This window comes from Scyliorhinus canicula, chromosome 2 (genome assembly GCF_902713615.1).
Source record: "Scyliorhinus canicula chromosome 2, sScyCan1.1, whole genome shotgun sequence".
In the NCBI taxonomy this organism is placed as follows: Eukaryota; Metazoa; Chordata; class Chondrichthyes; order Carcharhiniformes; family Scyliorhinidae; genus Scyliorhinus; species Scyliorhinus canicula.
In genome coordinates, this window is record NC_052147.1 from 3,273,769 (window position 1) to 3,301,581 (window position 27,813).

Genomic DNA, 27,813 nt, shown 5'->3' on the forward strand with positions numbered 1-27,813 from the left:
CACCACCAGGTCCAGATCTCCCATTGTCCCCGTCACTGACCCACACCACCACCAGGGCCAGATCTCCCATTGTCCCCCTCGCTGACCCACACGGCCACCAGGGCCAGATCTCCCATTGTCCCCCTCGCTGACCCACATGACCACCAGGTCCAGATCTCCCATTGTCCCCGTCACTGACCCACACGGCCACCAGGGCCAGATCTCCCATTGTCCCCGTCACTGACCCACACGGCCACCAGGGCCAGATCTCCCATTGTCCCCCCTCGCTGACCCACACCACCACCAGGGCCAGATATCCCATTGTCCCCCTCGCTGACCCACACCACCACCAGGGCCAGATCTCCCATTGTCCCCCTCGCTGACCCACACCACCACCAGGTCCAGATCTCCCATTGTCCCCCTGACTGACCCACACGGCCACCAGGTACAGATCGCCCATTGTCCCCCTGACTGCCCCACACCACCACCAGGGCCAGATCTCCCATTGTCCCCCTCGCTGACCCACACCACCACCAGGTCCAGATCTCCCATTGTCCCCCCTCGCTGACCCACACCACCACCAGGGCCAGATCTCCCATTGTCCCCCTCGCTGACCCACACCACCACCAGGGCCAGATCTCCCATTGTCCCCCTGACTGACCCACACGGCCACCAGGTCCAGATCTCCCATTGTCCCCGTCACTGACCCACACGGCCACCAAGTCCAGTTCTCCCATTGTCCCCCTGACTGACCCACACAGCCACCAGGTCCAGATCTCCCATTGTCCCCCCTCGCTGACCCACATGACCACCAGGTCCAGATCTCCCATTGTCCTCATTACTGACCCACACGGCCACCAGGGCCAGATCTCCCATTGTCCCCCCTCGCTGACCCACACCACCACCAGGGCCAGATATCCCATTGTCCCCCTCGCTGACCCACACCACCACCAGGGCCAGATATCCCATTGTCCCCCTCGCTGACCCACACCACCACCAGGTCCAGATCTCCCATTGTCCCCCCTCGCTGACCCACACGGCCACCAGGTCCAGATCTCCCATTGTCCCCCTGACTGACCCACACCACCACCAGGTCCAGATCTCCCATTGTCCCCATCACTGACCCACACCACCACCAGGTCCAGATCTCCCATTGTCCCCATCGCTGACCCACACGGCCACCAGGTCCAGATCGCCCATTGTCCCCCTGACTGCCCCACACCACCACCAGGGCCTGATCTCCCATTGTCCCCATCGCTGACCCACACGGCCACCAGGTCCAGATCTCCCATTGTCCCCCTGACTGACCCACACGGCCACCAGGGCCAGATCTCCCATTGTCCCCCCTCGCTGACCCACACGGCCACCAGGTCCAGATCTCCCATTGTCCCCCTCGCTGACCCACACGGCCACCAGGTCCAGATCTCCCATTGTCCCCCTCGCTGACCCACACGGCCACCAAGTCCAGTTCTCCCATTGTCCCCGTCACTGACCCACATGGCCACCAGGTCCAGATCTCCCATTGTCCCCCTCGCTGACCCACACAGCCACCAGGTCCAGATCTCCCATTGTCCCCCTCGCTGACCCACACGGCCACCAGGTCCAGATCTCCCATTGTCCCCCTGACTGACCCACACAGCCACCAGGTCCAGTTCTCCCATTGTCCCCCCTCGCTGACCCACACGGCCACCAGGTCCAGATCTCCCGTTATCCCCCTCGCTGACCCACACAGCCACCAGGTCCAGATCTCCCATTGACCCTGTCACTGACCCACACGGCCACCAGGTCCAGATCTCCCGTTATCCCCCTCGCTGACCCACACAGCCACCAGGTCCAGATCTCCCATTGTCCCCGTCACTGACCCACACCACCACCAGGTCCAGATCTCCCATTGTCCCCCTGACTGACCCACACGGCCACCAGGTCCAGATCTCCCATTGTCCCCGTCACTGACCCACACCATCACCAGGTCCAGATCTCCCATTGTCCCCCCTCGCTGACCCACACCACCACCAGGTCCAGATCTCCCATTGTCCCCCCTCCCTGACCCACACGGCCACCAGGTCCAGATCTCCCATTGTCCCCGTCACTGACCCACACCACCACCAGGTCCAGATCTCCCATTGTCCCCCCTCGCTGACCCACACCACCACCAGGTCCAGATCTCCCATTGTCCCCCTCGCTGACCCACACGGCCACCAGGTCCAGATCTCCCATTGTCCCCCTCGCTGACCCACACCACCACCAGGTCCAGATCTCCCATTGTCCCCCTGACTGACCCACACCACCACCAGGTCCAGATCTCCCATTGTCCCCCTGACTGACCCACACCACCACCAGGTCCAGCAATGCACCTGTTTCCAAATCCTGATCTTAACATTTCGGGGTAGCTCTCTGAATGTTTGACAAGCCGGAAGGTTCTATACAAATGCAGGCTGTTTTCGAAGGGCGAAGGATTCCTCGAAATGGGGATTCTCGGTAACTCCTCGCGAAGCTGGTGATTTAACATTTTAATAACTAAATAATTTATTTCTGCTGTTTGGGCAGGTACCCAGAGAAACTGAGGGAATATGTGACAAACTGCCACCAACTTTCAGACATACTTCACACCCTGGAGACATCCCTCAAAAGCACGGCTGCACAGATCCCAAATTCCTATAAAGCAGCAATTGAACAAGTGGAAAGTCAGGCGGTAAATCAATGTTATGTTAATCTGTGTCGGACTCCAGCCAAGAACAAGGGCAAAGCTCAGGATGTGTGTAGCTGTGCATCAGCCCGTGTCTGTGTCTGTCTGCTTCAGTCTGTGTCTGTGTCTGCATCAGCCTGTGTCTGCTTCAGTCTGTGTCTGTGTCTGTCTGCATCAGTCTGTGTCTGTGTTTGCATCAGTCTGTGTCTCTCTCTGTGTCTGTGTCTGTCTCTGTGTCTGTGTCTGTCTCTGTGTCTGTGTCTGCTTCAGTCTGTGTCTGTATCAGTCTGTGTCTGTCTCAGTGTGTCTGTGTCTGTGTCTGTCTCTGTCTCTGTGTCTGTGTCTGTCTCTGTGTCTGTGTCTGTCTCTGTGTCTGTGTCTGCTTCAGTCTGTGTCTGTATCAGTCTGTGTCTGTCTCAGTGTGTCTGTGTCTGTGTCTGTCTCAGTCTGTCTCTGTGTCTGTGTCTGTCTCTGTGTCTGTGTCTGTCTCTGTGTCTGTGTCTGCTTCAGTCTGTGTCTGTATCAGTCTGTGTCTGTCTCAGTGTGTCTGTGTCTGTGTCTGTCTCAGTCTGTCTCTGTGTCTGTGTCTGTCTCTGTGTCTGTGTCTGTCTCTGTGTCTGTGTCTGCTTCAGTCTGTGTCTGTATCAGTCTGTGTCTGTCTCAGTGTGTCTGTGTCTGTGTCTGTCTCAGTCTGTCTCTGTGTCTGTGTCTGTCTCAGTCTGTGTCTGTATCACTAAGGAGGTAGTGATGGGCAAGCTAATGGGGCTAAAGGTAGACAAGTCTCCTGGCCCTGATGGAATGCACCCCAGAGTGCTAAAAGAGATGGCTAGGGAAATTACAAATGTACTAGTGATAATTTACCAAAATTCTCTAGACTCTGGGGTGGTCCCAGCGGATTGGAAATTAGCAAACGTGACACCACTGTTTAAAAAAGGAGGTCGGCAGAAAGCAGGAAATTATAGGCCAGTGAGCTTAACTTCGGTAGTAGGGAAGATGCTGGAATCTATCATCAAGGAAGAAATAGCGAGGCACCTGGATAGAAATTGTCCCATTGGGCAGACGCAGCATGGGTTCATAAAGGGCAGGTCATGCCTAACTAATTTAGTGTAATTTTTTGAGGACATTACAGACATGAAGCCTTTGACAAGGTGCCACACAAAAGGTTGCTGCATAAAATAAAGATGCATGGCATTAAGGGTAAAGTAGTAGCATGGATAGAAGATTGGTTAATTAATAGAAAGCAAAGAGTGGGGATTAATGGGTGTTTCTCTGGTTGGCAATCAGTAGCTAGTGGTGTCCCTCAGGGATCCGTGTTGGGCCCACAATTGTTCACAATTTACATAGATGATTTGGAGTTGGGGACCAAGGGCAATGTGTCCAAGTTTGCAGATGACACTAAGATGAGTGGTAAAGCGAAAAGTGCAGAGGATACTGGAAGTCTGCAGAGGGATTTGGATAGGTTAAGTGAATGGGCTAGGGTCTGGCAGATGGAATACAATGTTGACAAATGTGAGGTTATCCATTTTGGTAGGAATAACAGCAAACGGGATTATTATTTAAACGATAAAATATTAAAGCATGCCGCTGTGCAGAGAGACCTGGGTTTGCTAGTGCATGAGTCACAGAAAGTTGGTTTACAAGTGCAACAGGTGATTAAGAAGGCAAATGGAATTTTGTCCTTCATTGCTAGAGGGATGGAGTTTAAAACTAGGGAGGTTATGTTGCAATTGTATAAGGTGTTAGTGAGGCCACATCTGGAGTATTGTGTTCAGTTTTGGTCTCCTTACCTGAGAAAGGACGTACTGGCACTGGAGGGTGTGCAGAGGAGATTCACTAGGTTAATCCCAGAGCTGAAGGGGTTGGATTACGAGGAGAGGTTGAGTAGACTGGGACTGTACTCGTTGGAATTTAGAAGGATGAGGGGGGATCTTAGAGAAACATTTAAAATTATGAAGGGAATAGATAGGATAGATGCGGGCAGGTTGTTTCCACTGGCGGGTGAAAGCAGAACTGGGGGCATAGCCTCAAAATAAGGGGAAGTAGATTTAGGACTGAGTTTAGGAGGAACTTCTTCACCCAAAGGGTTGTGAATCTATGGGATTCGTTGTCCAGTGAAGCAGTTGAGACTCCTTCATTAAATGTTTTTAAGATAAAGATAGATAGTTTTTTGAAGAATAAAGGGATTAAGGGTTATGGTGTTCGGGCCGGAAAGTGGAGCTGAGTCCACAAAAGATCAGCCATGATCTAATTGAATGGCGGAGCAGGCTCGAGGGGCCAGATGGCCTACTCCTGCTCCTAGTTCTTATGTTCTTATACAGGGCATGTTCTCTTCCTGTGATTCAAGTGCATGTGTAATATCCCACGTGGGGCCTTGGGATGGGAATGATTATCTCCGTGGTCCTTGCACAGTATGATGGGGGGGGGGGGGGGATCTCTACTAACCTCTGTATAAGGGGCGGCCGGAGAGGAACCGGGGGGAGGGGGGGGGGGGGGGGGGACTACCAGGCTGTGTATATACTGTGCTGTCAATAAAACCTTTGTTTCTTTATTTTCCCCTGTGTGCCCTCGGACACAAGGACACCCCGGCATCTCCGAGTGTCAACATTTCCCAGTCTCACAATTTGAAAAGATTTTATTTTTCCCCGAAAGATGTACACCTTCACACATTGCCACAATGGATTCCACCCTGTCCCCTTTCCTACCCATTGGTCCAGCCTGCCTCTCACCCTCTGAAACCTCTTTGCATCCTCCTCACTCTCCAACCTAACGCTGGATCCCAGATTACTGATCATACATTACACTCAGTCCCTTATCCATCCGTGTGCATCGGGAAAACTTCTGAATCCTACAGACTGTTTGGACTCCAACACCTGGGGAAATAACTTCCCTCTACCTGCACTTTAATCATTTTAAATACCTCAGTTCCATCACCCTTAACCTCAAAGTATAAGGGGGGGTCACAAGTATATCGATGTAACCTGTCCTTATAATTTAACCCCTTCAACTCCAGTATCATCCTGGTGAAGCACTCCCTTAAAAAGGAAAGATGCTCGCCTGGGACAGGAGTGACCTATTCAGGTTGTTTTCTGGCGATCAAGTTGCTGTTTCCTTCATTAACCAATAGGAGCTGGGAAGAGAAGTCAGTTTGCTAGAAATGAAGATTTTGGAGCAGAGGAACGTTGCTGCGGATTTGGAGAGGAGAGATGAAGCAAACAGTGAGGGATGTGTCAATCCGGCTGCGACTAGGCTCTGGGAGCATTGGCTCTGTCTCCGAGACTCTGTGAGAGAGCAGGAATTACACAGCAGGAGCGTGAGGGAGGAATGGAAAACTATCAGTGAGCAGGTACAAACTCTGATAATTATTTCAATAATACCATAGAACAGGGATGGGCAAACTACGGCCCGCGGGCCACATGCGGCCCGCCAAAGGTCTTTATGCGGCCCGCCAAGATCAAGTCATAAAAAAAAAGAAAAAAAATGTTTAAAAAAAATTTTTTTTTAAATTTTTTAATATTTTTTAAATAAGGTTAATGGGGGGGGGGGGGGGGGGGGCTGTTGGGTTACGGGTATATGGGTTACGTGGGTTTAAGTAGGGTGATCATTGTTCGGCACAACATCGAGGGCCGAAGGGCCTGTTCTGTGCTGTACTGTTCTATGTTCTATATGAGGCGCCCAGAATCATAACCGGGTGAAGTGCCATTTTTGAAAAGTAGAGAAAAAGAGGGCTAAAGGCAGGATGCCGCCGGGGGAAGCGCTGAGGTATATGCCGCACGCTAATTGATTACAACCGGGACTATTAATTAATATACTATGCGGCCCTTTAAAATTGTGAATTTCTGAATGTGGCCCTCGCACGGAAAAGTTTGCCCACCCCTGATATAGAACCAAGTTACCGAGATCAATTAAACGAGGGACAAATTAAAGGGTCAGTCCCAAGTGGTGATTAGCAGGGTCAACAAGGCCACACCCCAGTCCCTGCGGTGCCCAACGGGGACAGAATGTCTCGATATTGCCCGTGGACACCGCTTGCTTCCTCCCCAGCGACATCTGGCCACGGTGCAGTTGATCGGATGACCCCCTCGATCGCCCGCTGTCTGGACCTGTCAATGGCGCACTTCGCCAGGCCCAGGAGCAGGTTCCCGAGAAGGTTCTCCTCCTGATCTGTCCCTCTCTCCACCCGGTGCCCGTGGATCAGGAGCGTGGCACTGAAGTGGATACAAAACTTCAACAAAAGATTTTTATGAAATGAAACAGAGGGCGCAATTCTCCCAAAGGGAGACAAAGTGCCAACGCCGGAGTGAAAACTCGCCCCCTATTCTCCACCCCCCTCCCCCCCCCCAGGGGGCTAGGAGCGGCGGTGCGTCAATCCCGCACGCCGGGCCTTGACGCTTGCGTCAAAGCGGCGCCGCCTAAATGACGTGGCCGCGCCAACCCGCGCATGCACGGTTGCCGTCTTCCCCTCCACTGCCCCGCAAGACATGGCGGCTTGATCTTGCGGGGCGGCGGAGGGAAAAGAGTGCGTCTTTCAGAGACGCCGGCCCGATGATCGGTGGGCACCGATCGCGGGCCAGACCCCTCCTGAGCAGCCTCCTGCTGCTCGATCCTCCCTCCGCCCCCCACAGGCCCCACACGCAGCGTTCGCGCGCTGTTCACGCCGGCAGAGACCAGGTGTGGTTGGCGCCGGCGTGAACCGGTCGGATTAGGCAGGCCGCTCGGCCCATCCGGGCCGGAGAATCACCGCTCGACCGGAGCGGCGATTCTCCGAGCGGCCTGTCGCAACCTCCGAGCGACACGCCGTTTTGGGGGGGGGGGGGGGGGGGGAGAATCGCTTGGGGGTGCCAGGGCAGCGTGGTGTGATTCGCCCGGCACTCCCGGGTCGGAGAATCGCGTCCAGAGAGTGCAATCTCCCACAAGCTGCAGAAACGTGTTTTGCAGACACCACAAGACCTCGAAAGGCCAGGTATCCTGGGGCCCTTGAACTGGTGTAACTGTCCAGTGTGTGGGATGCTGCAGGTACCACCCTCCAGCCCAGGGGAGGACCCCTAGGCAGAGGGACAGCACCGCTGGACGGCAGCAAGGCAACGCCAAGGTGTGTCCGGGCCATGGGAAGGAAGTGTAGCAGCCACACAGGAAACCCCTCCGTGTAGTATGAAAGGTCACAGAGGGGGCATTACCGTGAGGCAGCTCAGGCTGCGGGGCTCTGGATTCTGAGGGGGGGGCGGGTTTGGGGCCAATGTGGAATTCCGTCCGAGCAGGGAATCGCTCAGATGGGAGGCCAGCGCCTCCTCAAGACCACGAGTGTCGTCGGGTCCGAGCACAACCGTCTTGGACAGCGTTGCTCACGAGCCGGACGGACACCGCTGTCGACCGCGCTAACGCGTGGGGTGTCATCCGGCCCACGTCCCCGACCCTGGTCACCCCGGCAGCCATCGCCCATTCCTCACCCAGCCACTGGGGGCAGTATTGGTGGAGGCGCGGATTCCTGAGCAGAGGCTTCCTGAGGACAGCTGCAGACGGGGAAGAGCTGGTGTCTGTCCAGATCTCGGCCCCTGTGGGACAGCACTCGGAGAGGTCCTGTCCAGTGTCTCAGGCGAGTGGTGATGGTGGCCTCCAGCTCCGGCCTAGCCGCTGGTGAGGATTCCCCAGCCGGGACTCCCAAGCAGGAGAGGTTGGTCCTGCTCCAACTGAAAGGCCCCATCTCCTCCGACAGGGGGTCCACCTGCCTCAAACAGACCAGGAGTCCAGGCCACTAGGCCTAGTTGATCTTGGCAGCGGACGCAGCAGAGTACACAGCATGGCTCTCGTGCACATTCTAAAGGTCAGCAGGGTGGGTGAACGTGTTGGCCGAAAGGACCACGCAAATCCCCGGCCTGCACAGAGTCAGTCCCGGCAACCTCCTCCGCAGGCTCCACACAAACGGAATACAGTTGGTCAGACCAGGGACAGTCCTGACACACTCCTCCCCCGGGGACCCGTAACCATAACGAGACAGATGGTCAGTACTGAGGGAGTGCTGCACTGTCAGAGGGTCAGTACTGAGGGAGTGCTGCACTGTCAGAGAGTCAGTAATGAGGGAGTGCCGCACTGTCAGAGGGTCAGTACTGAGGGAGGGCCGCACTGTCAGAGGGTCAGTACTGAGGGAGTGCCGCACTGTCAGAGGGTCAGTACTGAGGGAGTGCTGCACTGTCAGAGGGTCAGTACTGAGGGAGTGCCGCACTGTCAGAGGGTCAGTACTGAGGGAGCTCTGCACTGTCAGAGGGTCAGTACTGAGGGTGTGCCGCACTGTCAGAGGGTCAGTACTGAGGGAGTGCTGCACTGTCAGAGGATCAGTACTGAGGGAGTGACGAACTGAGAGTGGGTCAGTACTGACGGAGTGCTGCACTGTCAGAGGGTCAGTACTGAGGGAGTGCCGCACTGAGAGTGGGTCAGTACTGAGGGAGTGCCGCACTGTCAGAGGGTCAGTACTGAGGGAGTGCTGCACTGTCAGAGGGTCAGTACTGAGGGAGTGCCGCACTGTCAGGGGGTCAGTACTGAGGGAGTGCTACACTGTCAGAGGGTCAGTACTGAGGGAGTGCCGCACTGTCAGAGGGTCAGTACTGAGAGAGTGCCGCACTGAGAGTGGGTCAGTACTGAGGGAGTGCTGCACTGTCAGAGGGTCAGTACTGAGGCAGTGCTGCACTGTCAGAGGGTCAGTACTGAGGGAGTGCCACACTGTCAGAGGGCCAGTACTGAGGGAGTGCCGCACTGTCAGAGGGTCAGTACTGATGGAGTGCCGCACTGTCAGAGGGTCAGTAATGAGGGAGTGCTGCACTGTCAGAGGGTCAGTACTGAGGGAGTGCTGCACTGTCAGAGGGTCAGTACTGAGGGAGCGCCGCACTGTCAGAGGGTCAGTACTGAGGGAGTGCCGCACTGTCAGAGAGTCAGTAATGAGGGAGTGCCGCACTGTCAGAGGGTCAGTACTGAGGGAGGGCCGCACTGTCAGAGGGTCAGTACTGAGGGAGTGCTGCACTGTCAGAGGGTCAGTACTGAGGGAGTGCTGCACTGTCAGAGGGTCAGTACTGAGGGAGTGCCGCACTGTCAGAGGGTCAGCACTGAGGGAGTGCCGCACTGTCAGAGGGTCAGTACTGAGGGAGTGCCGCACTGAGAGTGGGTCAGTACTGAGGGAGTGCTGCACTGTCAGAGGGTCAGTACTGAGGGAGTGCTGCACTGTCAGAGGGTCAGTACTGAGGGAGTGCCGCACTGTCAGGGGGTGAGTACTGAGGGAGTGCTGCACTGTCAGAGGGTCAGTACTGAGGGAGTGCTGCACTGTCAGAGGGTGAGTACTGAGGGAGTGCTGCACTGTCAGAGGGTCAGTACTGAGGGAATGCTGCACTGTCAGAGGGTCAGTACTGAGGGAGTGCCGCACTGTCAGAGGGTCAGTACTGAGGGAGTGCCGCACTGTTGGAGGGTCAGTACTGAGGGAGTGCTGCACTGTCAGAGGGTCAATACTGAGGGAGCCGCACTGTCAGAGGGTCAGTACTGAGGGAGTGCTGCACTGTCAGAGGGTCAGTACTGAGGGAGTGCCGCACTGTCAGAGGGTCAGTACTGAGGGAATGCTGCACTGTCAGAGGGTCAGTACTTAGGGAGTGCCGCACTGTTGGAGGTTTATCTTTCAGTTGAAACCATTTAAACATTAAAATAAAGTCTTGCTGGGTTGACAGCGCTGAGAGGAATGGGATTAGTGAGAGTTTTACCATCTCTCCCGGAGACAATATTTATCCAACGTCACTAAAGCAGACGATCCAATATCACATTGCTGATTGTGGAATCTTGCTGTGCGGACAATGACTGCTGTGTTTCTTGCATTAGAACAGTGACTACACGTCCAAAATTGTTTGATTGCCTGTGAGGTTCTTTGGAACGTCCTAATGTCGAAGTTGCTATATAAATGAAGTTCATTTCACTTTTGATCCTCAGATTGACCGAGCTAGCATCGTCCTGGACCACCTTCAGGATGATTTCCCCGAGGGCTTGAGGGAAGAAGCCAACAAGGCCGAACTCCTGGAGCTGGAGCAGTGCTGCAGCCGTTACCACGGCGACCTGAAGCACCAACAATCGGTTCTGGCCACTCTGCTCCGTCGGGTGACCAGAGTCCTCGGTGTTGAGGAGCCGTCTCCAGCCGTGCCCATCCTTCAAGAACTCCGAGCGATGGAGAACCGATGCCTGAGGTGAGTGAGGAGAGGACCAGGCTTCATTCCCGGCCTGTGGTGAGCGGGTTAATTTTATCCGGTGTGTGATACTAGAATATCCCAGACTTCATCCCTGACGGTGATTTCTGACGAAATGGAACTCTGTTACGGAGGTATCTGTGATGCCTCCCCTGGTCCAGCATCTCCATCCCACAATCTGTAGTGGTTCAAGAAGGCTGCCCCAAATCATCTCCTGAGGGGCAATTAGGGCTGGGCAATAAATGTATCCCGGGAAATAATGTTTTGAAAGCCCTTTATTCCTTCGGTTGTGCCTCTGGATGGAGTAGAGGTGGCGGAGAGATGATTGTCCTAATTCTCATAAACATAGCTAATTACAGATCCTGTACCAACACGGACCCCTTTGTAAGACCCCCATCCCCCCATCGCCCTAAATCTGACCCACATGGTGTGAAGTGTTCTTGTCTCCTGTGTGCTCCCATTCCCCTTGGCTCAGTGATTGTAATTGTCTCCTATTATCCGACACTCATGCTGTGCAGACTGGATACAGTTGATGGGTTTTGTTTATTCCCTGATTAATTGGAAAGGGATTAAGGTCCTTATTATGTTTTGTTGGCAGTGAGCAGGGGGACTAGCTCACTCATTACTGTCAGGCAGAGAGCTTCCGTTACACAAGGACCATCTCTGCTGCCTCACCCCAATAACAGGGTTCCCCACGCCCCCTCGGTCACCCTCCCGGCTAACATGGACTGATCTGAATTCAGAGAACACTGGCGTACAGCACCGCGCACCCTGAACTCTCAGAGTCCCCACCATTCAATCAGGTGGTTTGTTTACATAGCCTGGAAGAGAAACTCGAAAAGAATCGGAGGGAGAACGGGAAGGAGATACGAGAGTGGGAGAAAACCCTCAAAGAGAACAACAGTGTTGGGCATTGGCTGCAGCAAACATCAACTCAGCTACAGGACAACGATGGAGGGCCAGGTACTGGGCCGCAGGTAAATACAGCAGCAGGAGGCGGGGGTGGGGGTGGGGGGGGGGGGGGGGGGGGGGGGGGGGGGGGGGAGAGAGTTACAGACTGGAATCTAATCGAGGTGTTCGGGGTGGTTTATATATAGAATAACAGATACCCGGGAGTGAGTTACAGACTGGAATCTAATCGAGGGGTTCGGGATGGTTTATATATAGAATAACAGATACCCGGGAGTGAGTTACAGACTGGAATCTAATCGAGGGGTTCGGGGTGGTTTATATATAGAATAACAGATACCCGGGAGTGAGTTACAGACTGGAATCTAATCGAGGGGTTCGGGATGGTTTATATATAGAATAACAGATACCCGGGAGTGAGTTACAGACTGGAATCTAATCGAGGGGTTTGGGATGGGTTATATATAGAATAACAGATACCCGGGAGTGAGTTACAGACTGGAATCTAATCGAGGGGTTTGGGGTGGTTTATATATAGAATAACAGATACCCGGGAGTGAGTTACAGACTGGACTCTAATCGAGGTGTTCGGGGTGGTTTATATATAGAATAACAGATACCCGGGAGTGAGTTACAGACTGGAATCTAATCGAGGGGTTCGGGATGGTTTATATATAGAATAACAGATACCCGGGAGTGAGTTACAGACTGGAATCTAATCGAGGGGTTCGGGATGGTTTATATATAGAATAACAGATACCCGGGAGTGAGTTACAGACTGGAATCTAATCGAGGGGTTCGGGGTGGTTTATATATAGAATAACAGATACCCGGGAGTGAGTTACAGACTGGAATCTAATCGAGGGACTCGGGTGGTTTATATATAGAATAACAGATATCCGGGAGTGAATTACAGACTGGAATCTAATCGAGGGGTTCGGGGTGGTTTATATATAGAATAACAGATACCCGGGAGTGAGTTACAGACTGGAATCTAATCGAGGTGTTCGGGGTGGTTTATATATAGAATAACAGATACCCGGGAGTGAGTTACAGACTGGAATCTAATCGAGGGGTTCGGGGTGGTTTATATATAGAATAACAGATACCCGGGAGTGAGTTACAGACTGGAATCTAATCGAGGGGTTCGGTGTGGTTTATATATAGAATAACAGATACACGGGAGTGAGTTACAGACTGGAATCTAATCGAGGGGTTCGGGGTGGTTTATATATAGAATAACCGATACCCGGGAGTGAGTTACAGACTGGAATCTAATCGAGGGGTTCGGGGTGGTTTATATATAGAATAACAGATACCCGGGAGTGAGTTACAGACTGGAATCTAATCGAGGGGTTCGGTGTGGTTTATATATAGAATAACAGATACCCGGGAGTGAGTTACAGACTGGAATCTAATCGAGGGGTTCGGTGTGGTTTATATATAGAATAACAGATACCCAGGAGTGAGTTACAGACTGCAATCTAATCGAGGGGTTCAGGGTGGTTTATATATAGAATAAACGATACCCGGGAGTGAGTTACAGACTGGAATCTAATCAAGGGGTTCGGGGTGGTTTATATATAGAATAACAGATACCCGGGAGTGAGTTACAGACTGGAATCTAATCGAGGGGTTCGGGGTGGTTTATATATAGAATAACAGATACCCGGGAGTGAGTTACAGACTGGAATCTAATCGAGGGGTTCGGGGTGGTTTATATATGGAATAACAGATACCCGGGAGTGAGTTACAGACTGGAATCTAATCGAGGGGTTCGGGGTGGTTTATATATAGAATAACAGATACCCGGGAGTGAGTTACAGACTGGAATCAAATCGAGGGGTTCGGTGTGGTTTATATATAGAATAACAGATACCCGGGAGTGAGTTACAGACTGGAATCTAATCGAGGGGTTCGGGGTGGTTTATATATAGAATAACCGATACCCGGGAGTGAGTTACAGACTGGAATCTAATCGAGGGGTTCGGGGTGGTTTATATATAGAATAACAGATACCCGGGAGTGAGTTACAGACTGGAATCTAATCGAGGGGTTCGGTGTGGTTTATATATAGAATAACAGATACCCGGGAGTGAGTTACAGACTGGAATCTAATCGAGGGGTTCGGGGTGGTTTATATATGGAATAACAGATACCCGGGAGTGAGTTACAGACTGGAATCTAATCGAGGGGTTCGGGGTGGTTTATATATAGAATAACAGATACCCGGGAGTGAGTTACAGACTGGAATCAAATCGAGGGGTTCGGTGTGGTTTATATATAGAATAACAGATACCCGGGAGTGAGTTACAGACTGGAATCTAATCGAGGGGTTTGGGGTGGTTTATATATAGAATAACCGATACCCGGGAGTGAGTTACAGACTGGAATCTAATCGAGGGGTTCGGGGTGGTTTATATATAGAATAACAGATACCCGGGAGTGAGTTACAGACTGGAATCTAATCGAGGGGTTCGGTGTGGTTTATATATAGAATAACAGATACCCAGGAGTGAGTTACAGACTGGAATCTAATCGAGGGGTTCGGTGTGGTTTATATATAGAATAACAGATACCCGGGAGTGAGTTACAGACTGCAATCTAATCGAGGGGTTCAGGGTGGTTTATATATAGAATAAACGATACCCGGGAGTGAGTTACAGACTGGAATCTAATCAAGGGGTTCGGGGTGGTTTATATATAGAATAACAGATACCCGGGAGTGAGTTACAGACTGGAATCTAATCGATGGGTTCGGGGTGGTTTATATATAGAATAACAGATACCCGGGAGTGAGTTACAGACTGGAATCTAATCGAGGGGTTCGGGGTGGTTTATATATAGAATAACAGATACCCGGGAGTGAGTTACAGACTGGAATCTAATCGAGGGGTTCGGGATGGTTTATATACAGAATAACTGATACCCGGGAGTGAGTTACAGACTGGAATCTAATCGAGCGGTTCAGGTTGGTTTATATATAGAATAACAGATACCCGGGAGTGAGTTACAGACTGGAATCTAATCGAGGGGTTTGGGGTGGTTTATATATAGATAAACAGATATCCGGGAGTGAGTTACACACTGGAATCTAATCGAGGAGTTCAGGCTGGTTTATATATAGAATAACAGATACCCGGGAGTGAGTTACAGACTGGAATCTAATCGAGGGGTTCAGGCTGGTTTATATATAGAATAACAGACACCCGGGAGTGAGTTACAGACTGGAATCTAATCGAGGTGTTCGGGGTGGTTTATATATAGAATAACAGATATCCGGGAGTGAGTTACAGACTGGAATCTAATCGAGGGGTTCAGGCTGGTTTATATATAGAATAACAGATACCCGGGAGTGAGTTACAGACTGGAATCTAATCGAGGTGTTTGGGGTGGTTTATATATAGAATAACAGATACCCGGGAGTGAGTTACAGACTGGAATCTAATCGAGGGGTTCGGGGTGGTTTATATATAGAATAACAGATACCCGGGAGTGAGTTACAGACTGGAATCTAATCGAGGGGTTCGGGGTGGTTTATATATAGAATAACAGATACCCGGGAGTGAGTTACAGACTGGAATCTAATCGAGGGGTTCGGGATGGTTTATATACAGAATAACTGATACCCGGGAGTGAGTTACAGACTGGAATCTAATCGAGGGGTTCGGGATGGTTTATATATAGAATAACAGATACCCGGGAGTGAGTTACAGACTGGAATCTAATTGAGCGGTTCAGGTTGGTTTATATATAGAATAACAGATACCCGGGAGTGAGTTACAGACTGGAATCGAATCGAGGTGTTCGGGGTGGTTTATATATAGAATAACAGATATCCGGGAGTGAGTTACAGACGGGAATCTAATCGAGGGGTTCAGGGTGGTTTATATATAGAATAACAGATACCCGGGAGTGAGTTACAGACTGGAATCTAATCGAGGGGTTCGGTGTGGTTTATATATAGAATAACAGATACCCGGGAGTGAGTTACAGACTGGAATCTAATCGAGGGGTTCGGGGTGGTTTATATATAGAATAACTGATACCCGGGAGTGAATTACAGACTGGAATCTAATCGAGGGGTTCGGGGTGGTTTATATATAGAATAACAGATACCCGGGAGTGAGTTACAGACTGGAATCTAATCGAGGGGTTCGGTGTGGTTTATATATAGAATAACAGATACCCGGGAGTGAGTTACAGACTGGAATCTAATCGAGGGGTTCGGTGTGGTTTATATATAGAATAACAGATACCCGGGAGTGAGTTACAGACTGGAATCTAATCGAGGGGTTCGGGGTGGTTTATATATAGAATAACAGATACCCGGGAGTGAGTTACAGACTGGAATCTAATCGAGGGGTTCGGGATGGTTTATATACAGAATAACTGATACCCGGGAGTGAGTTACAGACTGGAATCTAATCGAGCGGTTCAGGTTGGTTTATATATAGAATAACAGATACCCGGGAGTGAGTTACAGACTGGAATCGAATCGAGGGGTTCGGTGTGGTTTATATATAGAATAACAGATATCCGGGAGTGAGTTACAGACGGGAATCTAATCGAGGGGTTCAGGGTGGTTTATATATAGAATAACAGATACCCGGAAGTGAGTTACAGACTGGAATCTAATCGAGGAGTTCGGGGTGGTTTATATATAGAATAACAGATATCCGGGAGTGAGTTACAGACGGGAATCTAATCGAGGGGTTCTGGTTGGTTTATATATAGAATAACAGATACCCGGGAGTGAGTTACAGACTGGAATCTAATCGAGGGGTTCAGGGTGGTTTATATATAGAACAACAGATACCCGGGAGTGAGTTACAGACTGGAATCTAATCGAGGGGTTCAGGGTGGTTTATATATAGAATAACAGATACCCGGGAGTGAGTTACAGACTGCAATCTAATCGAGGGGTTCAGGGTGGTTTATATATAGAATAAACGATACCCGGGAGTGAGTTACAGACTGGAATCTAATCAAGGGGTTCGGGGTGGTTTATATATAGAATAACAGATACCCGGGAGTGAGATACAGACTGGAATCTAATCGATGGGTTCGGGGTGGTTTATATATAGAATAACAGATACCCGGGAGTGAGTTACAGACTGGAATCTAATCGAGGGGTTCGGGGTGGTTTATATATAGAATAACAGATACCCGGGAGTGAGTTACAGACTGGAATCTAATCGAGGGGTTCGGGATGGTTTATATACAGAATAACTGATACCCGGGAGTGAGTTACAGACTGGAATCTAATCGAGCGGTTCAGGTTGGTTTATATATAGAATAACAGATACCCGGGAGTGAGTTACTGACTGGAATCTAATCGAGGTGTTCGGGGTGGTTTATATATAGAATAACAGATATCCGGGAGTGAGTTACAGACGGGAATCTAATCGAGGGGTTCAGGGTGGTTTATATATAGAATAACAGATACCCGGGAGTGAGTTACAGACTGGAATCTAATCGAGGAGTTCAGGCTGGTTTATATATAGAATAACAGATACCCGGGAGTGAGTTACAGACTGGAATCTAATCGAGGGGTTCAGGCTGGTTTATATATAGAATAACAGATACCCGGGAGTGAGTTACAGACTGGAATCTAATCGAGGTGTTCGGGGTGGTTTATATATAGAATAACAGATATCCGGGAGTGAGTTACAGACTGGAATCTAATCGAGGGGTTCAGGCTGGTTTCTATATAGAATAACAGATACCCGGGAGTGAGTTACAGACTGGAATCTAATCGAGGTGTTCGGGGTGGTTTATATATAGAATAACAGATACCCGGGAGTGAGTTACAGACTGGAATCTAATCGAGGGGTTCGGGGTGGTTTATATATAGAATAACAGATACCCGGGAGTGAGTTACAGACTGGAATCTAATCGAGGGGTTCGGTGTGGTTTATATATAGAATAACAGATACCCGGGAGTGAGTTACAGACTGGAATCTAATCGAGGGGTTCGGGGTGGTTTATATATAGAATAACCGATACCCGGGAGTGAATTACAGACTGGAATCTAATCGAGGGGTTCGGGGTGGTTTATATATAGAATAACAGATACCCGGGAGTGCGTTACAGACTGGAATCTAATCGAGGGGTTCGGTGTGGTTTATATATAGAATAACAGATACCCGGGAGTGAGTTACAGACTGGAATCTAATCGAGGGGTTCGGGGTGGTTTATATATAGAATAACAGATACCCGGGAGTGAGTTACAGACTGGAATCTAATCGAGGGGTTCGGGATGGTTTATATACAGAATAACTGATACCCGGGAGTGAGTTACAGACTGGAATCTAATCGAGCGGTTCAGGTTGGTTTATATATAGAATAACAGATACCCGGGAGTGAGTTACAGACTGGAATCTAATCGAGGGGTTCAGGGTGGTTTATATATAGAATAACAGATACCCGGGAGTGAGTTACAGACTGCAATCTAATCGAGGGGTTCAGGGTGGTTTATATATAGAATAAACGATACCCGGGAGTGAGTTACAGACTGGAATCTAATCAAGGGGTTCGGGGTGGTTTATATATAGAATAACAGATACCCGGGAGTGAGATACAGACTGGAATCTAATCGATGAGTTCGGGGTGGTTTATATATAGAATAACAGATACCCGGGAGTGAGTTACAGACTGGAATCTAATCGAGGGGTTCGGGGTGGTTTATATATAGAATAACAGATACCCGGGAGTGAGTTACAGACTGGAATCTAATCGAGGGGTTCGGGATGGTTTATATACAGAATAACTGATACCCGGGAGTGAGTTACAGACTGGAATCTAATCGAGCGGTTCAGGTTGGTTTATATATAGAATAACAGATACCCGGGAGTGAGTTACTGACTGGAATCTAATCGAGGTGTTCGGGGTGGTTTATATATAGAATAACAGATATCCGGGAGTGAGTTACAGACGGGAATCTAATCGAGGGGTTCAGGGTGGTTTATATATAGAATAACAGATACCCGGGAGTGAGTTACAGACTGGAATCTAATCGAGGAGTTCAGGCTGGTTTATATATAGAATAACAGATACCCGGGAGTGAGTTACAGACTGGAATCTAATCGAGGGGTTCAGGCTGGTTTATATATAGAATAACAGATACCCGGGAGTGAGTTACAGACTGGAATCTAATCGAGGTGTTCGGGGTGGTTTATATATAGAATAACAGATATCCGGGAGTGAGTTACAGACTGGAATCTAATCGAGGGGTTCAGGCTGGTTTATATATAGAATAACAGATACCCGGGAGTGAGTTACAGACTGGAATCTAATCGAGGTGTTCGGGGTGGTTTATATATAGAATAACAGATACCCGGGAGTGAGTTACAGACTGGAATCTAATCGAGGGGTTCGGGGTGGTTTATATATAGAATAACAGATACCCGGGAGTGAGTTACAGACTGGAATCTAATCGAGGGGTTCGGTGTGGTTTATATATAGAATAACAGATACCCGGGAGTGAGTTACAGACTGGAATCTAATCGAGGGGTTCGGGGTGGTTTATATATAGAATAACCGATACCCGGGAGTGAATTACAGACTGGAATCTAATCGAGGGGTTCGGGGTGGTTTATATATAGAATAACAGATACCCGGGAGTGCGTTACAGACTGGAATCTAATCGAGGGGTTCGGTGTGGTTTATATATAGAATAACAGATACCCGGGAGTGAGTTACAGACTGGAATCTAATCGAGGGGTTCGGGGTGGTTTATATATAGAATAACAGATACCCGGGAGTGAGTTACAGACTGGAATCTAATCGAGGGGTTCGGGATGGTTTATATACTGAATAACTGATACCCGGGAGTGAGTTACAGACTGGAATCTAATCGAGCGGTTCAGGTTGGTTTATATATAGAATAACAGATACCCGGGAGTGAGTTACAGACTGGAAACGAATCGAGGGGTTCGGGGTGGTTTATATATAGAATAACAGATATCCGGGAGTGAGTTACAGACGGGAATCTAATCGAGGGGTTCAGGGTGGTTTATATATAGAATAACAGATACCCGGGTGTGAGTTACAGACTGGAATCTAATCGAGGGGTTCGGTGTGGTTTATATATAGAATAACAGATACCCGGGAGTGAGTTACAGACTGGAATCTAATCGAGGGGTTCGGGGTGGTTTATATATAGAATAACCGATACCCGGGAGTGAATTACAGACTGGAATCTAATCGAGGGGTTCGGGGTGGTTTATATATAGAATAACAGATACCCGGGAGTGAGTTACAGACTGGAATCTAATCGAGGGGTTCGGAGTGGTTTATATATAGAATAACAGATACCCGGGAGTGAGTTACAGACTGGAATCTAATCGAGGGGTTCGGTGTGGTTTATATATAGAATAACAGATACCCGGGAGTGAGTTACAGACTGGAATCTAATCGAGGGGTTCGGGGTGGTTTATATATAGAATAACAGATACCCGGGAGTGAGTTACAGACTGGAATCTAATCGAGCGGTTCAGGTTGGTTTATATATAGAATAACAGATACCCGGGAGTGAGTTACAGACTGGAATCGAATCGAGGGGTTCGGTGTGGTTTATATATAGAATAACAGATATCCGGGAGTGAGTTACAGACGGGAATCTAATCGAGGGGTTCAGGGTGGTTTATATATAGAATAACAGATACCCGGGAGTGAGTTACAGACTGGAATCTAATCGAGGAGTTCGGGGTGGTTTATATATAGAATAACAGATATCCGGGAGTGAGTTACAGACGGGAATCTAATCGAGGGGTTCAGGTTGGTTTATATATAGAATAACAGATACCCGGGAGTGAGTTACAGACTGGAATCTAATCGAGGGGTTCAGGGTGGTTTATATATAGAATAACAGATACCCGGGAGTGAGTTACAGACTGGAATCTAATCGAGGGGTTCAGGGTGGTTTATATATAGAATAACAGATATCTGGGAGTGAGTTACAGACTGGAATCTAATCGAGGGGTTCAGGGTGGTTTATATATAGAATAACAGATACCCGGGAGTGAGTTACAGACTGGAATCTAATTGAGGGGTTCGGAGTGGTTCATATATAGAATAACAGATACCTGGGAGTGAGTTACAGACTGGAATCTAATCGAGCGGTTCGGAGTGGTTTATATATAGAATAACAGATACCCGGGAGTGAGTTATAGACTGGAATCTAATCGCGGGGTTCGGGGTGGTTTATATATAGAATAACAGATACCAGGGAGTGAGTTACAGACTGGAATCTAATCGAGGGGTTCGGGGTGGTTTATATATAGAATAACAGATACCCGGGAGTGAGTTACAGGCTGGAATCTAATCGGGGGATTTGGGGTGCTTTATATATAGAATAACAGATACCCGGGAGTGAGTTACAGACTGGAATCTAATCGAGGGGTTCAGGGTGGTTTATATATAGAATAACAGATACCAGGGAGTGAGTTACAGACTGGAATCTAATCGAGGGGTTCGGGGTGGTTTATATATAGAATAACAGATACCCGGGAGTGAGTTACAGGCTGGAATCTAATCGAGGGATTTGGGGTGGTTTATATATAGAATAACAGATACCCGGGAGTGAGTTACAGACTGGAATCTAACCGAGGGATATTGTGAGGTTCTGTATTGAGTTACAGGCGAGAGGCTGATGGCTGGTTTATCTGCTCCCCACCTGGCCGGTTTGTATGAGGTTTTGGATCATGTCCTGACTCCTTCAATCGGTTCCAGGGCAACCGTGTTTCACAGAAAGAAGGTTATGAGATTGAGAATTCATTCGCTTTTATTCAGCCGAGTTCCTGTTTCCATGTTGGAGACAGAAGGTGAATGTGTTGCTGTGGAGGGAGTGGAGGTGAAGTGGTCTGTGAGCAGGGCCCTGTACCATTGTGTGTGTTGAATTGGTCGAGGAGGTAGGCGATCTCGCTGGGAATATCAATCTATCTCCTTTAATTTTGTTGCTGCTGCCCTCTTTATCTTTGAAATAAAAGCAGCAGGAACTGTAGTTTCAGTGTAATAGAGTGAATGGTTCTGATGGAGTAAACACGGAGGTTGGTATGAGGAGTCACAGCTTTCAGATAATTAACAATTAACCCAGAGGGTGAGATCAGATTTCTTTCCCAACCCAGTGAGGTGTTATTTGGTTACACTGCCTGAAAAGGCCTTTGGAGGCAAATCAATCAAGTCATCGAGTCAGTTATGGTACAGAATGAGGCCATTCAACCCATTGAATCCATGCTAGCTCTCCAGAGGAATCCAGCCATCCGCATACTCTTCCCCCGTCTCTGTGACCCTGAAGATTCATTCCTTCAATCGCCCACATTGATGGTCTCCACCCCGAGCACTCCGCCAGGCAGAGATCAGCTCATTCCAACTCGCTCTGCAAAAACCCTTTCTCCTCACATTCCCCCTCAGCAGCTTTTGCCCAAGATCTTTCATTGGTGTTCCCTGGTCCCGGTACCATCCCTGGTTTCTGGTCTGCATCCCTTCTACACCTCTCTCAAATCTCCCCTCCATCTCCTTCGCTCGGAGAACAATCCCCGTTTCTCCAACCCTAACCTTGGGCGGAATTCTCCTACCCCCCCCCCCCCCCCCCGGAAGGTCGGGGAATCACCCAGGGCCGGTGTAAATCCCGCCCCCGCCGTGGCCGGAATTCTCTGCCACTCGGGAATCGGCGGGAGCGGGAATCACGCCCCGCCGATCGGCGTGCCCCCCGCGGCGATTCTCTGGCCCGCGATGGGCCGAAGTCCCGCCGCTGACAGGCCTCTCCCGTCGCCGTGGTTTCAACCACCTCTGTGCCGGCGGGAGCAGGTGGCGTGAGCGGGCCCCCGGGGGGGGGGGGGGGGGGGGGGGGGGGGGGGGGGGGTGATCGGACCCCGGGGGGTGCCCTCACAGTGGCTTGGCCCGCGATCGGGGCCCACCGATCGGCGGGCGGGCCTGTGCTGTGGGGGCACTCTTTTTCTTCCGTCGCCGCCACGGCCCCCATCATGACGGAGGTGGAATAGACCCCCGCGCGTATGCGCCGGTGGTGTCGTCAGCGGCCGCTGTCGCTCCAGCGCATGCCCGGACTCACACCGACCGGCGAAGGCCTTTCGGCCAGTCCCAACACCGAGCAGCGTAGCGCCAAAGGCCGTTCGCACCAGTCAGCGGAGCGGGAGCCACTCCGGCACGGGCCTAGCCCCTAAAGGTTTGGAGAATTCCGCACCTTTGGGGAGGCCCGACGCCGGAGTGGTTGGCGCCGCTCCGCTACGCCGGGACCCCCCCCCCCCGGCCCCCCCCCCCCCCCCCCCACCCCCCCCCCCCCGCCCCGCCGGGTAGGGGAGAATTCCGCCCCTTGTGTCTGAATCTTTCATCCAGCAAACCATTCTGGTAAATCTCTCCTCTGCACCCTCTCGAGGAGCCTCACACACATCCTTCCTAAGCTGTAGAACCAGAACTGGACACAATCATAGAATTTGAAATGCAGAAGGAGGCCATTCGGCCCATCGAGTCTGCACCTTTCCTCGGAAAGAGCACCCTACTTAAGCCCACACCTCCAACCTATCCCCATAACCCCACCTAACATTTTTGGACACTAAGGGGCAATTTATCATGGCCAATCCACCTAATGCACATCTTTGGACTGTGGGAGGAAACCGGAGCACCCGGAGGAAACCCACGCAGACACGGGGAGAACGTGCAGACTCCGCACAGACAGTGACCCAGTGGGGAATCGAACCTGGGACCCTGCAGCTGTGAAGCCACAGTGCTAACCACTGTGCTACCGTGTCGCCCGTAGGCCCAGCTGGAGCCTAACTAGAGTTTTAGAAAGATTCAGAATAACCCCCCTACTCCATAGCCAATGGCGGTATTTATGCAGGCCAATGTCCCGGTCGCCTTGCTGACCACCTTCTCAAGAGAGGCCTCAAAGTCCTATTGCACATTGGTCACTCGTGTCCCTCTGTCCATTCTTTCAAAGTTGCCAATAAGTCCAAACTGCCTCCTTATGCCATATGTCAAAGTGCCTCACCTCACACATCCGCAGTAACTTCGAAAAGAAAATGAGGTAATATTCAAAGAGTAAAGTTTGCAGAGCGATGAGGATGAGTCGAGAAAAGCGACAAATTGGATTTCTCTTCCAAAGAGGCAGCGCTGGCTGATGAGCTGAACAACTCCCTCCGTGCTGTCCGGGTCTGGGTCTGGATATTTGTATAAACCTCTGTGTGATCGCTGTGGCCACAGTCCCCAGCACAAACTCACTTTCGTGTGTTGCCTTTAGCAACTCCAGGATGCAATGAATACCCAACGAGAGGCGATGGGGGAGAGCATCAGGCAGCTACAGGGCGGATCCTCGGAGCCACACACCAGCGTTCCTGCCGAGACCAGCAATCAGATCGAGGGGAGCAGGGGAGCGCTGGGAGATATGGAAGCGAAGGTGAGCCTTTAATGAAAGATCTTATATTTATCCAGCATCTTCCACCACTTCAGGACATCCCAAAGATTTTCGCACTCAATGAAATACTTTCCGAAATGTGGTCATTGTTTTCAGGTTGGGACATGTCGCAGCCAACTTCCGCATAGCAAGATCCCAAATAGAGCACTGTAGTAAATGGCTGGACAATCTGTTTTACGGATTATTTGTTCAAACCCTGAGTTTGAGATTTGAACCCATCACCTCCCGACCCAGAAGCAAGGGCTGGGGGTGTCATTGGCACAGTCAGCATTTATTAGAACATAGACCATACAGTGCAGAAGGAGGCCATTCGGCCTATCGAGTCTGCACCGACCCACTTAAGCCCTCACTTCCACCCTATCCCCGTAACCCAATAACCCCTGCTCACCTATTTGGACACTACGGGCAATTTAGCAGGGCCAATCCACCTAACCTGCACGTCTTTGGACTGTGGGAGGAAACCGGAGGACCCGGAGGAAACCCACACAGACACGGGGAGAACGTGCAGACTCCGCACAGACAGTGACCCAGCGGGGAATCGAACCTGGGACCCTGGCACTGCGAAGTCACAGTGCTAACCACTGTGCTACCGTGCTGCCCTTGTAGCAGTGGTGGTGTGTTGCCTTCTTGAACCGCTGCAGTCCAGGTTGTTAGGAAGAAGTTGGTTTTAAGGGATTTATATTTGTATTGGTAAACATTAGGAATAAGGTACGGTTTTAAATGGGTTTAATTTAATGTTTCTGCAACTGGGAGGGTAAATGTTATAGTTAGGTTCATGCTGGGCAAAGGGGTTTGTGTGTGTTGGGGGGGGGGGTTGGTTTAGAGAGAGTTATGACATGAAGAAGAAATAGCAGAAGTAAGTCATTGCTTAGCAACAGGAGGCCACTCTCCAGAGGAAAGGGTTTTCCTTTGTTCTTAGTTTTAACAGGAAGTTAGGACAGTTGGAGACAGGACCTAGGGGAGTAAACATCCCATAATCTTTCACAATATTTACATTGTGTATTTTGATGGAACCATCAATTCACCAGACACGTGTTTCCGATATGAATCTAGGCTTTAATCGACTTACTTCAGAGCCAGCCTGTTACCTGTTGATGAACTCGTAGTGAACTCAGGCTGACTCTAGACAAGGGTTTTTATACAGCAGCACTAGGGGGAGGAGTCATGGGCGGAGCCAAGGGTGGAGCCCAGTACAAGTTCCTGAGTACTCCCAGAGTTACGCCCCCTAGTGATAGGATAGCGACACAGCGCTTTACAAAGACAGTGTGAATGATCATATATACACATTTATTACATTCACCACATATCTATCGTATGTTTTTCCTGTATCGAGCGATCAGCCTGGACCATACACATAACAATACTTTTCACTGTATCTCGGTACACGTGACAATAACTCTAAATGTAAATGTATTCCTGCAGAAAGACTGGACAGGACAGGAGTTGCAAAGAGATAGGACGGGATTCTCCAATCCTGCGCCGGGTCGGAGTATCGCCAGCGGGTCGTGTGAATCGCGCCACGCCGCACAGCCACCGGCACGAGATTCTCCGCAGAGCCGCTGGCGTGGTTGGCGCGGCACCGGTCACGGGCTACTCAGCCGGCCCACCGATTCTCCGGCCCGGATGGGCCGAGCGGCCGGAAGGAAAGAGCCGAGTCCCGGCGGGGCCGTTCTAACCTGCTCTGGGCCGGCGGGATCTCTGCCAGTAACGGTCGGGTGGCGGCCTGTGGGGGGGGGGGGGGGGGTCGGGTGGCGGCCTGTGGGGGGTGGGGGGGTCGGGTGGCGGCCTGTGGGGGGGGGAGTCAGGTGGCGGCCTGTGGGGGGGGGGGGTCGGGTGGCGGCCTGTGGGGGGTGGGGATCGGGTATTGGCCTGTGGGGGGGGGGGGGGGACCTGAACCTGGGGGGCCCTCCGATGTGGCGCCTGGCCCACGATTGGGGCCCACCGATCGGCTGGTCGGCCTCTCTGGCCGGGGGCCTCCTTACCTACGCGCCGGCCCCTGTAGCCCTGCGCCGTGTTGCGTCGGGGTAGATGTGGGAGCGGCCCGTTCACACAGTCGTAAAACGTGATGGTGTTTACGTTAGCGTGGACACTGCCGCGGGATTGGAGACTCCCGCCCGAAGGCTTCTTAAAGTATAAATTACAGACCAGGTAACCGGCGAATTGAGACAGAAAGAATGTTTAAGATGACTGATGTTAAGTGAATGGAGACAAGGTATTGTTCAGAAGAATTCAAGGAAGAGCAAACAAGTGTTCTGAGTTAAAGAGACACTTGCAGTAACTAGATTTAGGGGACAGCAACTTCAGAGATATATTAAATGGTAAATGTTGAACATGAGCAAATCGCCAACGTTTCTGCATTTTGCTCATCAGAACATCCAGAGCCGGGAGCTGAGTCTCAGGATCGGAACCATTCAGAACGGACTCCAGAGTGTGGAAAAGATGCTGCAGGGACGCAGTGAGAGTCAGACTGAAGCAAAGGCACAGCAGAAGGTATGTACAGTATTCACCCAAAACACAAACCTCCCTCATTGGAGCATGGGTCCTATCTCCTGAAGGTGCTGACTCTCACTGGGGTACAGGGTCCCCTCTCCTGAAGGTGCTGACCCTCACTGGGGTACAGGGTCCCCCTCCTCTCCTGAAGGTGCTGGCTCTCACTGGGGAACAGGGTCCCCTCCTCTCCTGAAGGTGCTGACTCTCACTGGGGTACAGGGTCCCCCTCCTCTCCTGAAGATGCTGACTCTCACTGGGGTACAGGGCCCCATCTCCTGAAGGTGCTGACTCTCACTGGGGTACAGGGTCCCATCTCCTGAAGGTGCTGACTCTCACTGGGGTACGGGGTCCCCTCCTCTCCTGAAGGTGCTGACTCTCACTGGGGTACAGACTCCCCCTCCTCTCCTGAAGGTGCTGACTCTCACTGGGGTACAGACTCCCCCTCCTCTCCTGAAGGTGCTGACTCTCACTGGGGTACAGGGTCCCTCTCCTGAAGGTGCTGACTCTCACTGGGGTACAGGGTCCCCTCCTCTCCTGAAGGTGCTGACTCTCACTGGGGTACATACCCCCTCCTCTCCTGAAGGTGCTGACTCTCACTGGGGTACGGGGTCCCCTCCTCTCCTGAAGGTGCTGACTCTCACTGGGGTACAGGGTCCCCCTCCTCTCCTGAAGGTGCTGACTCTCACTGGGGTACAGGGTCCCTCTCCTGAAGGTGCTGACTCTCACTGGGTTACAGGGTCCCCTCCTCTCCTGAAGGTGCTGACTCTCACTGGGGTACGGGGTTCCCTCTGAACATGCCACCAACCCAGCAGCACTTCACAAGCTCTGCCACTGGAGGGCAGCAGTGTTCTATCTGTAGGTCTCGGGACACTGTGTTCTGTGTCTATTTAAAAGTCGACGTCTTTCCAGGAATTGTTGATGATTTTCTGGAAGAACACTGATTCTCTGGGAGTGTAGGTGCCTCTGGCTAATTCTGCATCTTTAAGAAGTGAGAATATAGAAGGTTTCTTTGAGGTGGAAGCTTTGGAAAAGGTGCAAAGAGATTTACCAGGATGTTGCCTGGAATGGAGAGTAGGTCTTACGAGGAAAGGTTGAGGGTGCTAGGCCTT

The 27,813-nt window shown here is 50.9% G+C and overlaps 1 protein-coding gene across 1 annotated transcript in view; it reads left to right on the forward strand.

Moving 5' to 3' along the window:
* Nucleotides 1-27,813, forward strand: part of LOC119962488 — a 215,969-nt gene that overhangs the window by 152,384 nt on the left and 35,772 nt on the right. Inside the window, exons 26-31 of the mRNA XM_038790433.1 lie at nucleotides 2,527-2,671; nucleotides 5,790-6,008; nucleotides 10,622-10,872; nucleotides 11,693-11,849; nucleotides 24,041-24,196; nucleotides 26,585-26,704. Coding sequence (XP_038646361.1) covers nucleotides 2,527-2,671; nucleotides 5,790-6,008; nucleotides 10,622-10,872; nucleotides 11,693-11,849; nucleotides 24,041-24,196; nucleotides 26,585-26,704 — 1,048 coding nt within the window. The remainder of the gene's footprint in view (nucleotides 1-2,526; nucleotides 2,672-5,789; nucleotides 6,009-10,621; nucleotides 10,873-11,692; nucleotides 11,850-24,040; nucleotides 24,197-26,584; nucleotides 26,705-27,813) is intronic.